Raw genomic sequence first — 13,576 nt, 5'->3', positions numbered from 1 at the left:
CCACTAGTGAAGTGAAGTGAATTATATTTATACAGCGCTTTTTCTCTAGTGACTCAAAGCGCTTTACATCGTGAAACCCAATATCTAAGTTACATTTAAACCAGTGTGGGTGGCACTGGGAGCAGGTGGGTAAAGTGTCTTGCCCAAGGACACAACGGCAGTGACCAGGATGGCGGAAGCGGGGATCGAACCTGGAACCCTCAAGTTGCTGGCACGGCCACTCTACCAACCGAGCTATACCGCCCCACTAACCACGTTAAACCCAGATTCCGAACTAACAAAGGTCTTAACTCATTCTCTTTCTATGCCACATCAATGTGGAATGCGCTCCCAACAGGTATAGAAGAAAGGGCATCTCTATCCTCCTTCAAAACCGCAATAAAAGTTCACCTCTAGGCAACTACAACCCTAAACTAACACCCTCCCCCGATTGCTAATAATCAAATGTAAACAATCAAATGCAGATTATTTTTCTTATGCCTTCTGATCTCTCTCTCTCTCTCTCTCTCTCTCTCTCTCTCTCTCTCTCTCTCTCTCTCTCTCTCTCTCTCTCTCTCTCTCTCTCTCTCTCTCTATGTCCACTACTTGATGTCCATATCCCCCCCCCCCCCCTCCACACCCCTGATTGTAAATAATGTAAATAATTCAATGTGATTATCTTATGTGATGACTGTATTATGATGATAGTATATATGATAGTATATATCTGTATCATGAATCAATTTAAGTGGATCCCGACTTAAACAAGTTGAAAAACGTATTCGGGTGTTACCATTTAGTGGTCAATTGTACGGAATATGTACTTCACTGTGGAACCTACTAATAAAAGTCTCAATCAATCAATCAAAAATCGATCATCTTGCAGACAGACTCAAAAAACTGGTTATAAAAGTAAAAAATTAGCCCCTTTAACTAAGCAATATGAGGGAGGTTAGCATCCCATCTAACACACATATATGACCTTATAAGAGCTGAACACTGATAAATATGAATGATTTTCCTCCTCATCGTTGTGGCGCCCCCTATAGAATGCCGCGCTGACTAATTGCCTATGTTGCCCAGAGCCAAAATTTCCATTGTGTCTCTAACTGGCAAAGTCTGTTAGCATAAAACCAAACTCGGTCTGTCTCCAAATAGTCGAAATTTCGATGATTTAATTCGGAGGAGTTTGTTTTGACATTTAACCTCACAGTTGAATCGTCCCTCTTCCGTGGGAAGGAGGCGAGTTAATAGCTGCTGAGACTTGGTGAAACTTGCCAGAAATTGGACATGGCGCCATAACGCACCGCCTTGCTCCGGAGGTGTACTTCTCCTCTTGAAAAAGGTAACAATCCTTCCACAGGTTCACATAGGGATACTTTGTCTAGACTTCTACTTCATCTATGTAGTCAAGTTTGATGTCCCGCCTCACAAATTGGTATAGGCTTTTTTTAAGGTGGACAAAGTCGCAAATGAGATCTTTGTTTGTTCACACTTAAATGAAAGGCTGTATTCCTTTTATAATTACTTTACCTAACTTTGGAATAGTCACAAATAGGTGCTACATTACGGACTAGTTAGTATACACTACTACAGTGGTGTCAAACGTATCAGACCCGCAAACAGGTTTTATCCGGCCCGCGGAATGAGTTTGCCAAGTATAAAAATGAGCCGAAATTTTTGGAATGAAAGAAACTGCTGTTTTAAATGTGTCCACTAGATGTCGCAAAAGCAATTCTTTGTATTTTTGTAGATGATGCTACATATGTACAAAATAAACCACATGATGTTAGTGCACCAGTCGAGGAAAATGAACAAACTACATAAATAACATCCTGTAATTTGATAGATTGAAAATTAACACCAATGAGTTGACTGATGAACATTATCACATAATTTATTTAGAAAGTATACATAACGACAAATAAAGGTAGAATACTATTAACCACACCATGTAAGTGTAAAAAAACAACAACATTATGATTTGAACATTTTCAGAATGTGCTTGTTTTATTTTTTTTAAAAAGAAAACAATCTGAAGTTGCCTTTATTTTTACGTTATTGTGCCGTGATTTTACTTGGGAGTGAATTTTTCTCCATGTGGCCCCCGATCTAAAATTAGTTTGACACCCCCGCACTACTACATGTCGTCGTCTTGTCTTTTTTTTAATCCATGATTAGACTCATCGTTGACTATGGGCATAATCAAACAAATCAGATTTGACTATGAAAATCTTTAATCAAAGACCACCCTAAACCAAACATATAAAAAAACTAATGTTTCTCACCTCACAGACGTGGGCTGTTCTCTGTGGTTGATGGTAATCATCCGCCCCGTTCTCGATTACCGTGAAAACTTAGTGAAAAAAAAAAACAATCAATAAAAATATTATCTTACATTATAGCAGTCTTCAGGTGGTACTATGCCCTCTATAGGATGTGAGCAAAATAGAGATTACTGTTATTTTACAGCCCTTTTTTCACATTCTCAGCACCAATCAGAAATGTCACATATCCAGCTCAGTGGAAAAAAAGAAAAGGTGCTTATTTGATGGATCACAGCACCCTGACTGAGTCCTAATGGGAAGTTTTTCACCGATTGTGTCACGACATGGCTTAGTTCTAACAGCGACTCACCATCATCACTGGGCTTTCTCGACAGTTCCTGCCTGCTGCTGTGAGCCACCGCTTCCTCTGGAACATTATCCAAGTCACTGGTCTGCAAAGGCAAGGTATGAAGCCAAAAATTACCACACATAGAAAAGTTGGATATCAGGGGTTGTGTCGCACAAAGCGAGAACGACAAGAGTTTTTGTGGAAGGTAAGGCTCTACGGCACTCCTGAACCGCTGCACACGTAAGGGTAAAAATTTGTCAAAACATGCATGTGTACTGTGATGCCTGTGCTATTATTTTTCTGACAAGTACATCCCGTGGTGGCACTGTTATTAAATCACAACGTTTTACCCTTGACTTGAAATTTGTCAAACAGTGCAATGCGCTCTACAAAACACCCACTGTAACCTTAGTATAGGGTTAGCCCAGGGGTCGGCAACCCAAAATGTTGAAAGAGCCATATTGGACCAAAAATACAACAAAATCTTTCTGGAGCCGCAAAAAAATAAAAAGCTGATATAAGTGTTATAATGAAGGCAACACATGACGTAAGTGTCTATTAGCTATATTAGCCCACAATCAAAATGACTTAAAGTCTTATATTAAGTTAAAAGTTAAAGTACCAATGATTGTCACACACACTGAGTTCATACCAAAGACTATAAAAATGGGACCCATTACCTCCCTGCTTGACACTCAGCATCAAGGGTTGGAATTGGGGGTTAAATCACCAAAAATGATTCCCGGGCGCGGCCACCGCTGCTGCTCACTGCTCCCCTCACCTCCCAGGGGGTGATCAAGGGTGATGGGTCAAATGCAGAGAATAATTTCGCCACACCTCTTGTGTATAAGTGTTATAATGAAGGCAACACATGATGTGTCTATTAGATAGATTAGCCTACTATCAAAATGACTTTAAAAATTCTTATATAAGGGTTGTAATGAAGACAACACATGATGTAAGTGTCTACATTAGCTATATTAGAATACTAACAAAGGCTGATGCAAATCTTCGTTGACAGAAATGTTGTATTTTGATTTTTATTCTTCACATTTTTGCAACATTGGAAGTCATTAGTAAAATGGAGGCTTCTCACAGGATGAGATAACTCCTGGAAATTACTGGCTTATGTAGGCTCCAGCGACCCCAAAAGGGACAAGCAGTAGAAAATGGATGGATGGATATTGGCCAAAGGTATAGATGTGTGTGTCCAAGTTTAAGGAAACGGCAGGCTGTCTTCTTCTAATGGATTTATTACAATCTTTGCAAGCTGGGTAACGTTTGCTGTGGTCTGGAACAACATGGCACACAAACAACTATGAGAAATGCAGCCAATATTACATACAGATAATGTGTCATGAGACATGCAAATATAAATTAAATACACAGAGGACATAAGTAAAGGAAATTAAATGAGCTCAAATATACCTACAAATGAGGCATATTAATAACAAGATCTGATAGCTCAGTTACAGCTCTTTTTATTACCAAATCTGTGTTATATGTGTTTTATGTTGCACGATTGCACCAAGAAAAATCCCTAGTTTGTGAAACCGTTCTCAAACAATGGCAATAAAAACTATTCTGATTCTGAATTCTGATTCTGATGTACACACAGCTAGCCTAAATAGCATGTTAGCATCGATTAGCTTGCTGTCTTGCACTGTCCAAATATGCCTGATTAACACTCCAACAAGTTAATAAAATCAATAAAGCTCACCTTTGTGCATTCACGCAGAGTATGAAACGTTTGGTAGATAAAATGAGACAAAGAAGGAGTGGCATAAAACACGTCTTTCTGTGGCAGAATCAGATAAAGTTGACATGTAAGCTACGATGAGTTCAAGGATCGCTGAAATGAGTAGGACAAAACGGTGCCTGCCAAATACTCTCATCAGTGAAGCATGTACAACATAAACAGTGGGATTTCTAACAATTAGGAAGGTTTGTGTCATGTTTTGTCCTCCTACAGGAAATATATTAAAACAAAACAAAAAAATTTTCTTCATCGTTTTCCATTTTCACACATCTCTGAAAGAGGTCCAGGGAACCACTAGAGCGGCCATAAGAGCCACAGGTTGCTGACCCCCGGGTCAGCCAAATCACCACAAAATTTGGTACACACTTTTAAAGGACTGTCAAGCGCATGTGTGTAAATTTTAGGAAAGCTTAGTAAAATAAAAAAACATGGCTACCGTCTTTGCAGAGGCACAGTTGGGACTTAGCTATAACTGTTCAATTCCGACATCAGGTATCTATTTAACAACAATCTTATTTATTATTAAAGTACATTTTGACTTTGTGAAAAAGTATGTAATTATGTAATCATTTGTTATATTTTAACATGTGTTTATTTTAGTGCTGTCAAATGATACATTTTTAAATCAAATTAATCAAACTTTTGAATTTGGATTAATCGTGATAATCACAGTAAATTATAATTAGAACCAATATTGTGACACAAATGCAATTTCAGACTATAAAAATGGGACCCATTACCTTCCTGCTTGGCACTCAGCATCAAGGGTTGGAATTGGGGGTTAAATCACTAAAATGATTCCCGAGCACGGCCACCGCCGCTGCTCACTGCTCCCCTCACCTCTCAGGGGGTGGAACAAGGGGATGGGTCAAATGCAGACAGTAACTTCACCACACCTGGTGTGTGTGTGACTAGCAGTGGTACTTTAACTTTAACTTTTAATAATGTCATAAAGGATTTTTTTTACTTAAATGCACTACATTGTTTTGTTTAAAAAGATAACATTTATCAAAAGCGAGGCTGGCTCTACATAGGGGCAAGAGGGGGCAGAATAAATAAATGTATTTTCCCCTCAAATCAAAATTTTTGAAGTTGAGAAAGTACATTTTTATAAACTATCAAAATGTATGTATTACAAGTTAACAAAATTAACGTCAGTAGCGGAGAAGTCCGCTGAAAAGGGGACACGATAAACTAGTATCATCTTCCCTCATGGCTGTCCCTCGGCTGTGTCAGGTTCCGCGAGTCCGCGCACACACGGACGGACACACCCCCACCCCTTAGCCCTCAGTAAGCCAGTGTCGACGAATGAAAATGAGACAAAAATGTTGTCAGAAACGAAATCCAAACATATCTAATTTCCTCTTGTAGATGGGTGGGACAAGTTCGGAATATATCCAATCACAGTTCTTTAATAGCATACGTGCATGACAGGTTGTGGGGGTTTGCTATGAAGGACAGCCAATCAAAGGCTTTTCCTTGTGAGATAAGGAAGGTGAATTTCTCACTGGCGGCGACAAAAGAAAAATGTGTGGATTCAACGTGTTCCACATCGTAATATGTGAACACCTGAGGGAAAGTAGAGCGGACACATTTCATTTTTGATGCTACATGATGCCATCAGCAGGCGAGTCATCGTGACATTTACAGAACTGTAAGTTTAAGCTATGGGTATTTGTTGCTTCTACCACAGTCATAAAAAATGATCATGAAGGCATGCATCGTAACTCCGTTTCACAACACACACACATACCTGCTTTGCCAGAGGCCTAGCATAAAAAAAATGTTTTTAAGTTTCTCTGTGCAAATGTGTGGAGAATACAGAAATTTTGAGGCATGAAGCAGCTGACCTGATAATAAACTAGAGAAGAATGTTTTTTTTTAATTATTCATAAGACTACAGTATCTTTCAGTCTTGTACATATTGACTAAGGTTAAATTCAGTTCAGTTTCAGTTTAAGTTTATTTGGAACATGCATACAATACAATGTATTGCATCACATATTTCCAGTTGTTTCTTTACAGCACGTCCAAAAAGGAGTACGGAGAAGCAGAGCTTATTTAATCATGCCCCTTTTCATGTCATAGCAATTTTATTCCATTTAATAATTAGGCCATCTAGTAAAGACACATGTTGTGATGGTTGATAAAATGTGAATTAAGGATACTTTATTTTACTTTGATTTTTTTTAGTTTCTCCACCTGATGGATTTCCACCTTATTGTAATCAAAGGGGGTGCGGTGCGTTCCTCAGTGACCTTAAGACAGTGGTTCTTAACCTGGGTTCGATCGAACCCTAGGGGTTCGGTGAGTCGGCCTCAGGGGTTCGGTGGAGCCTCCGCCGCGGAGGTCAAGACACACCCGACTCATCTTGTAAATAAAAACTTCTCCCTATCGGCGTACTATGGATACCCCCAAACAATGTTCCCTCTAATTTTCCATCTGATTTGCAGGTGTGTAATTTGTTGTGAGTTTATGCACTGTGTTGGTGTTATGTTCCCAGATGGCTCAGAATCTAGGGATCGTAGGGGAACGCAACATAAAAGTGTATAAACCAAATGAATTGTAAATTAAAGACACCGAAGCCAATAATTGAAAACAAACAAACCACCACTACGTGGAACGTAACAGTTGGTTTTGTTCTTTGAACGGTTAATTTTGTGCACCAGTAAAAAAACATATAACTTTGTCTTGAATTTTAAAAAAAAAAACTTTTAATTTTTCACTAAAGAAGGGTTCGGTGAGTGCACATATGAAACTGGTGGGGTTCGGTACCTCAAACAAGGTTAAGAACCACTGCCTTAAGAGCTATACTAGCAGGAGTTTAGTCTTCAGGTAGGACACCCAAGTTGTACAGGTATTGAAGTTGGACACATAGCTAACAACCAAATTCAATGAAGAAGGTAGCAATGTTACTACTGTATATGCACAGAAGAAATTGACGGAGCATGATGGAACAGCATGTACATGATGCCCCCCTTTACATTTCTGACTGCCCCCTCATATATGCCTCTTTAAAACCGGCCCTGATCTAAAGTATAGTCAGGGTTTATTGCAGTGGTTCTTAACCTTGTTGGAGGTACCGAACCCCACTAGTTTCATATGCGCATTCACCGAACCCTTCTTTAGTGAAAAATAAATTTAAAAAAAAATTAAAAAAAACAAAAATTCAAATTCAAGACAAAGTTGTATTTTTTTTTTTACTGGTGCACAAAATGAACCATGCATGAACATCACCTTGTTCAAAGAACAAAACCAACACAGTGCATGAACTTACAACAAATGACACACCTGCAAATCAGATGGAAAATTAGAGGGAACATTGTTTGGGGGTATCCATAATACGCCGATAGGGAGAAGTTTTTATTTACACGATGAGTCGGGTGTGTCTTGACCTCCACGGTGGAGGCTCCGCCGAACCCCTGAGGCCGACTCACCGAACCCATAGGGTTCGATCGAACCCAGGTTAAGAACCACTGGTTTATTGTGAAGTGAAATTTACCAGCGGCGAACTCATCAGTCGGATTCTCCTCAATCATCTTTGCACTGACATAAGCATTGCCCTGATCACTGACCGTATAACAACCCCCTTGCCAGTTGCCACCTTTCAGGTAAAGGAGCATATGCACTTAAATTTAAGTTTTGTCATTAATCTGCAACTATGATGAATGCAAGGATTGTGATTATTCACATGAGTTAACTTGTTATTTTTGACAGCCCTAAATTATTTATGTAATGACCACAAAATATCCCATGCAGACACGACCTGAGAGGAGATCTGCTTTGTCAAATGTCAATGTTGCCAGTCGTATTAAAAGAACGCCCCGCCCTGTAGGCATAACACATGCCGTGCATAGGGTCCCGTGATCCGTGGGGGGCCCCGTTTTGCGTGAAGAAGCGCATATAAAATGTCAATTATTGATGACAGCGCACTTTATATAAAATGTTTTACTGCAAACGTTCAGCATGATTATTTGTTTGGTAAGACAGAGATACTGGGTTTGAACCCTGTTCAAAGTCGATTTGGGAAGGTTTATACATTTAGGTTTTACTGGGGTTGAAAATTGTCACTCTGCGCTAAAATAATGAATTATTCAACAATGTATTTCCCATGAATTAATTTTAGTACAAAATAGGGGTGTGGGAAAAAATCGATTCAAATTCGAATCGCGATTCTCACGTTGTGCGATTCAGAATCGATTCTCTTTTTTTAAATGTTTTTAAAAAAAAATTATTAATCAATCCAACAAAACAATTCACAGCAATACCATAACAATGCAATCCAATTCCAAAACCAAACCCGACCCAGCAACACTCAGAACTGCAATAAACAGAGCAATTGAGAGGAGACACAAACACGACACAGAACAATCCAAAAGTAGTGAAACAAAAATGAATATTATCAACAACAGTATCAATATTAGTTACAATTTCAACATAGCAGTGATTAAAAATCCCTCATTGACATTATCATTAGACATTTATAAAAAAAATAAAAAAATGAACAATAGTGTCACAGTGGCTTACACTTGCATCGCATCTCATAAGCTTGACCAATCAATCAATCAAACACACTGTGTCCAATATTTTCACAAAGATAAAATAAGTCATATTTTCGGTTCATTTAATAGTTAAAACAAATTTACATTATTGCAATCAGTTGATAAAACATTGTCCTTTACAATTATAAAAGCTTTTTACAAAAATCTACTACTTTCAGATCCTGCTGAAATCCTATGTATTGAATGAATAGAGAATCATTTTGAATCGGGAAAAATTCGTTTTTGAATCGAGAATCGTGTTGAATTGGAAAAAAAAAAATCGATTTTGAATCGAATCGTGACCCCAAGAATCGATATTGAATCGAATTTTTTGGAGTTCACGTCACTTCCGGTTTGGAGTTCGCGCGCGTTTGGCTGTTTTCGAAGTAGGGCTGTTGAGTTTGGCATTTGCCTTGTGCAAAGCTAGTACAACTTTTTGTACTTTTTTGTACTTTTGTGCTTTTTTTGGCTTCGCTGTGTCACTGTGCCGTGACACTTTGTAGCTTGTGTCGATCGGTGCTGCGAGCTAGCACACCGGAGCCGGCTAGCATTACCGGCCTGAGATACGGAGGTGGATTTTTTCCTTCTGTTGCTGGATGCGTCGGCAGATAGACCGTGATGCCTGCACCGAGGAAAAGCCCCACATCGGAGGAGTTCGAGGAGATGAGGCTCACACTCCTTTCCCTGTGCGGCGATGTGACTGCGGTGAGGGAGCACCAGGAGTAGCTTTTGGGTCTACTGGAGGAGGTGAAACAACTACGCCTCCAGAACGTGGAAAAAGACCGGCGCATTGTGGACCTGCAGCAGCGAGTGGACGAGCTGGAGCAATATTCCCGCATGAATGATGTGGTCATCACCGGGATCAAGATCAAGCCACGCAACTACGCGCGTGCGGTGGCCGCGGACAGCGGGGAGCCCAGCGTGCAGGAGGCACAGTCGGTGGAGCAGCAGGTGGCCTCCTATCTCCAAAGCAGGGGGATAGAGATGGACCTGGAGCACATCGAGGCTTGTCACCCACTGCCCATGAGGAACCAGAGACCACCCGCTGTCATCATGAGATTCGCAAACAGAAAGAAGAAGATCGCACTATTAAGGCAAGGACGCAAATTCAAAGGAACAGATGTTTTCATCAATGAACACTTGACCAAGAAAAATGCTGACATCGCAAGGGTCGCACGACAACTTAAAAGGCAAAGCAAGATTCAACAAACCTGGGTAACGAACTGTAAGATCTTCATCAAACTAAATGGGACGCCGGAGGAAGCAAAAGTCTTGGTGATAAGGAAAATAGAAGATCTTGATAAGTATTGACATTGATGCAGTACTTGGTATCAATGTAGCTTGTGACTTTTACATCATCTCAATGCTACCCACACCAAGAACACAGACCACACCGAGTATTAATATGGACATGTTACAGAAGATCCTCCAACATCAACAAAAAGAACTGGACATGTGTGAGTATCAAGAGCACGCCACAACAGAGACTGATATGGACATAGACCCTGATAATAATTTTTTCTCTGCGATTGTTAAAAACTGTAATTATTTGACCCGCGAACAATATGAAAACAGTGTAAAATCAGAAGATAGTCTATCTATAATACATTTCAATAGTCGAAGCATGTACACTAACTTTGAGGCTATCAAGGATTACTTGAAAGAATTTAGTCATCCATTTACCATTGTTGCAATCACTGAAACCTGGTTCAACAGTGATAAAGGTATTGATTTTAGTCTGAATGACTATGAATTAACATACATAAACAGAATAAATAAAATAGGAGGAGGGGTCGCATTGTACATTCATAAATCTGTTACATTTAAAGTTTTAACAAACATGACCATAGCAGTCGATGGATTATTTGAATGTTTAACAGTGGAAATCCTAAATGACAAAAAGACAAATATCTTCATGAGCTGTGTATACCGGGCACCTGGTTCAAGCATAGAAACTTTCAATGAGTGGATGGGTAAACTATTTTCCTCTGTGAACCAAAAAACCATATTTATCTGTGGTGATTTTAACATTGATTTGTTAAACTCAACCAAGCAAAAACATGTTGATGACTTCATTGACACAATGTACAGCTTGTCTCTATATCCAACCATAACCAAACCAAGCAGAATAACAACACATAGTGCCACAATCATTGACAACATTTTTACAAACATTATGGGAAATCAAGTCACCAGTGGCCTATTTATATGTGATATCACTGACCATTTACCTGTTTTTACTTTATATTACTGTCATCTCAAGAAAACCAAAGACACTATGGCAAAAATCTCTAAACGAATAACAACTGAGGAAACAATCTGTGCCCTAAACAATAGTTTAGCAGTTCAAGATTGGACTTCAGTATACAGAGAACCTAATATGGACAGTGCTTATTGTAATTTTTTAGACATCTTTACTTCCCTGCATAATAAACATTGCCCCGTAAAAGAATATTTTATAAAAGGAAAAAATAAAAATAGCCCTTGGATCACAAAAGGGATAATTAATGCCTGTAAAAAGAAAAACAATCTCTACAGACTTTTCATCAAAATAAAAACAAAAGAAGTCGAACAACGATACAAGAAGTACAAAAATAAATTAACTGATATTATAAGAACAAGCAAACGGTTATATTATCAAAAAAAACTATATGAAAACAAAAATAATATAAAAGGAACTTGGGATGTTTTGAATAGTCTAATAAAACAAGGATATTCCAAGTTGACATATCCTGATTACTTTATTGATGAAAACGGTGAAGATTATAATATGACTAATGTAGTAAACAAGTTCAATAGTTTTTTTGTAAATGTTGGTCCTAAATTGGCTGTTGATATCCCAGACAATGGAGTTACAAAATCAACTATTGAACAGAATTCTTCGTCATTCTTCCTCTCAGCTACAAATGAGCAGGAAGTGACAAACATTGTGCGGAAGTGTAAAAGTAAGTGCTCCACTGACTGCCATGATGTCAACATGATATTGGTTCAAAAGGTTATCCTGAATATTGTAAAACCATTAACTTATATATGTAAATTATCATTCCAGACTGGCTGCTTTCCAAGTCAAATGAAAATCGCTAAAGTAACTCCGCTCTTCAAAAGTGACAGCAAACACGCTTTCACCAATTACAGACCAATCTCTCTTTTGCCTCAGTTCTCAAAAATCTTAGAGAAACTATTTAACTCTCGACTTGAATCCTTTCTTGAGAAGCATCATATAATCAATGACGGTCAGTATGGCTTTAGGTCCAAAAGAACAACTTCAATGGCAATAACTGAAGCTATTGAGGAAATTACTAATGCACTGGAGCATAAAAGATATGCAGTTGGTATTTTTATTGACCTAAAGAAAGCCTTTGATACCATTAATCATTCAATTCTACTAGATAAAATGGGAAGATATGGAATTAGGGGGCTGGCTGGTGACTGGTTAAAAACTTATTTAACAGGGAGGGTACAGTTTGTTAAAATGGGTACATTTTTATCTGATACTCTTGGCATTGCTTGTGGTGTCCCCCAAGGGTCCGTGTTGGGGCCAAAACTGTTTAATGTATATATTAATGATATGTTTAATACATCCAAGATACTGAAATGTATACTTTTTGCAGACGACACAAATTTATTCTACAGTAGTGATGACTATAATGAGCTCATAAATACAGTAAACACAGAACTAAACATAGTAAAAAAAAAATGGATGGACACAAATAAATTATCTTTGAATATAAATAAAACTAAGATAGTAATGTTTGGAAATCGCAACATAACGTCTGAACAGAAAATAAGTATTGATGGTACCCAAATTGAAATCGTAAATGAGAATACATTTTTGGGAGTAATAATTGATAGTAAACTATCATGGAAACCTCATGTCAGACACATTAAAACAAAAATCTCCAAAAGCCTCTCAATTATAAACAAAGCAAAACTATACCTCAATGAAAATGCACTCCGTACTCTATATTGCACCTTGGTACTGCCATACCTTACATACTGTGTTGAAGTATGGGGGAATACTTACCAAAACACAATTCATCCTCTGATCATATTACAGAAAAGAGCAGTGCGGATCATTCACAACGTTGGTTATTTAGAACATACTCATAATCTGTTTATGCAATCAAAGTTGCTCAAATTTGATGACCTTGTTAAATATAATACATTAATAATCTTATATAAAGCTTTTAACAAATTATTGCCACCTAATCTACAACGTTTTTTTATAAGACGAGTGCAAGCTCATAACTTGAGAGGCTTTGGATATTTCTTATTGCAGAGAGCTCAAACCACTCGTAAACGTTTTTGTGTGTCTGTATGCGGAGTAAAACTATGGAACAAACTGGACTTACAACACAAGCAATGCCAAACTATTAATCGATTTAAACTATTATACAAACATGGGGTCTGGTTCAAATATAGAGATGAGGGTCTTTAATTTGACCTGCTGCTATACTCTGTCTCAAAGTGTTAACATGTGCTCAATGTTTCCTTACCATTATTGCTATGTTGTCTATTACCATTGATGCTATGATGTCTATTACCATTGTTGGTATATTCATTATTCCTACATTGTTGATACAAATGATTGTTACAGTGTAATAATTATTGTTACCTGTGGTAATGCCACTATAATACAACATCTGTATTATAATCCTTGAACAAAGTGAGAGTGAAACTT

At 38.2% G+C, this 13,576-nt stretch overlaps 1 protein-coding gene across 2 annotated transcripts in view; it reads right to left on the bottom strand.

Annotated features, from left to right (window-relative positions):
* stac (SH3 and cysteine rich domain) overlaps positions 1-13,576 on the bottom strand; it is an 86,525-nt gene that overhangs the window by 22,960 nt on the left and 49,989 nt on the right. For both annotated transcript variants that reach the window (XM_062040465.1, XM_062040466.1), the window contains 2 exons: positions 2,617-2,698; positions 2,268-2,335 (listed from right to left, as the gene is read on the bottom strand). In XM_062040465.1, the coding sequence (XP_061896449.1) occupies positions 2,268-2,335; positions 2,617-2,698 (150 nt within the window). The remainder of the gene's footprint in view (positions 1-2,267; positions 2,336-2,616; positions 2,699-13,576) is intronic.

Source organism: Entelurus aequoreus, linkage group LG03 (assembly GCF_033978785.1).
Source record: "Entelurus aequoreus isolate RoL-2023_Sb linkage group LG03, RoL_Eaeq_v1.1, whole genome shotgun sequence".
NCBI lineage: Eukaryota > Metazoa > Chordata > Actinopteri > Syngnathiformes > Syngnathidae > Entelurus > Entelurus aequoreus.
The sequence above is the reverse complement of the archived record's forward strand: the minus strand, read 5'-3'. Positions and strand labels throughout refer to the sequence as shown.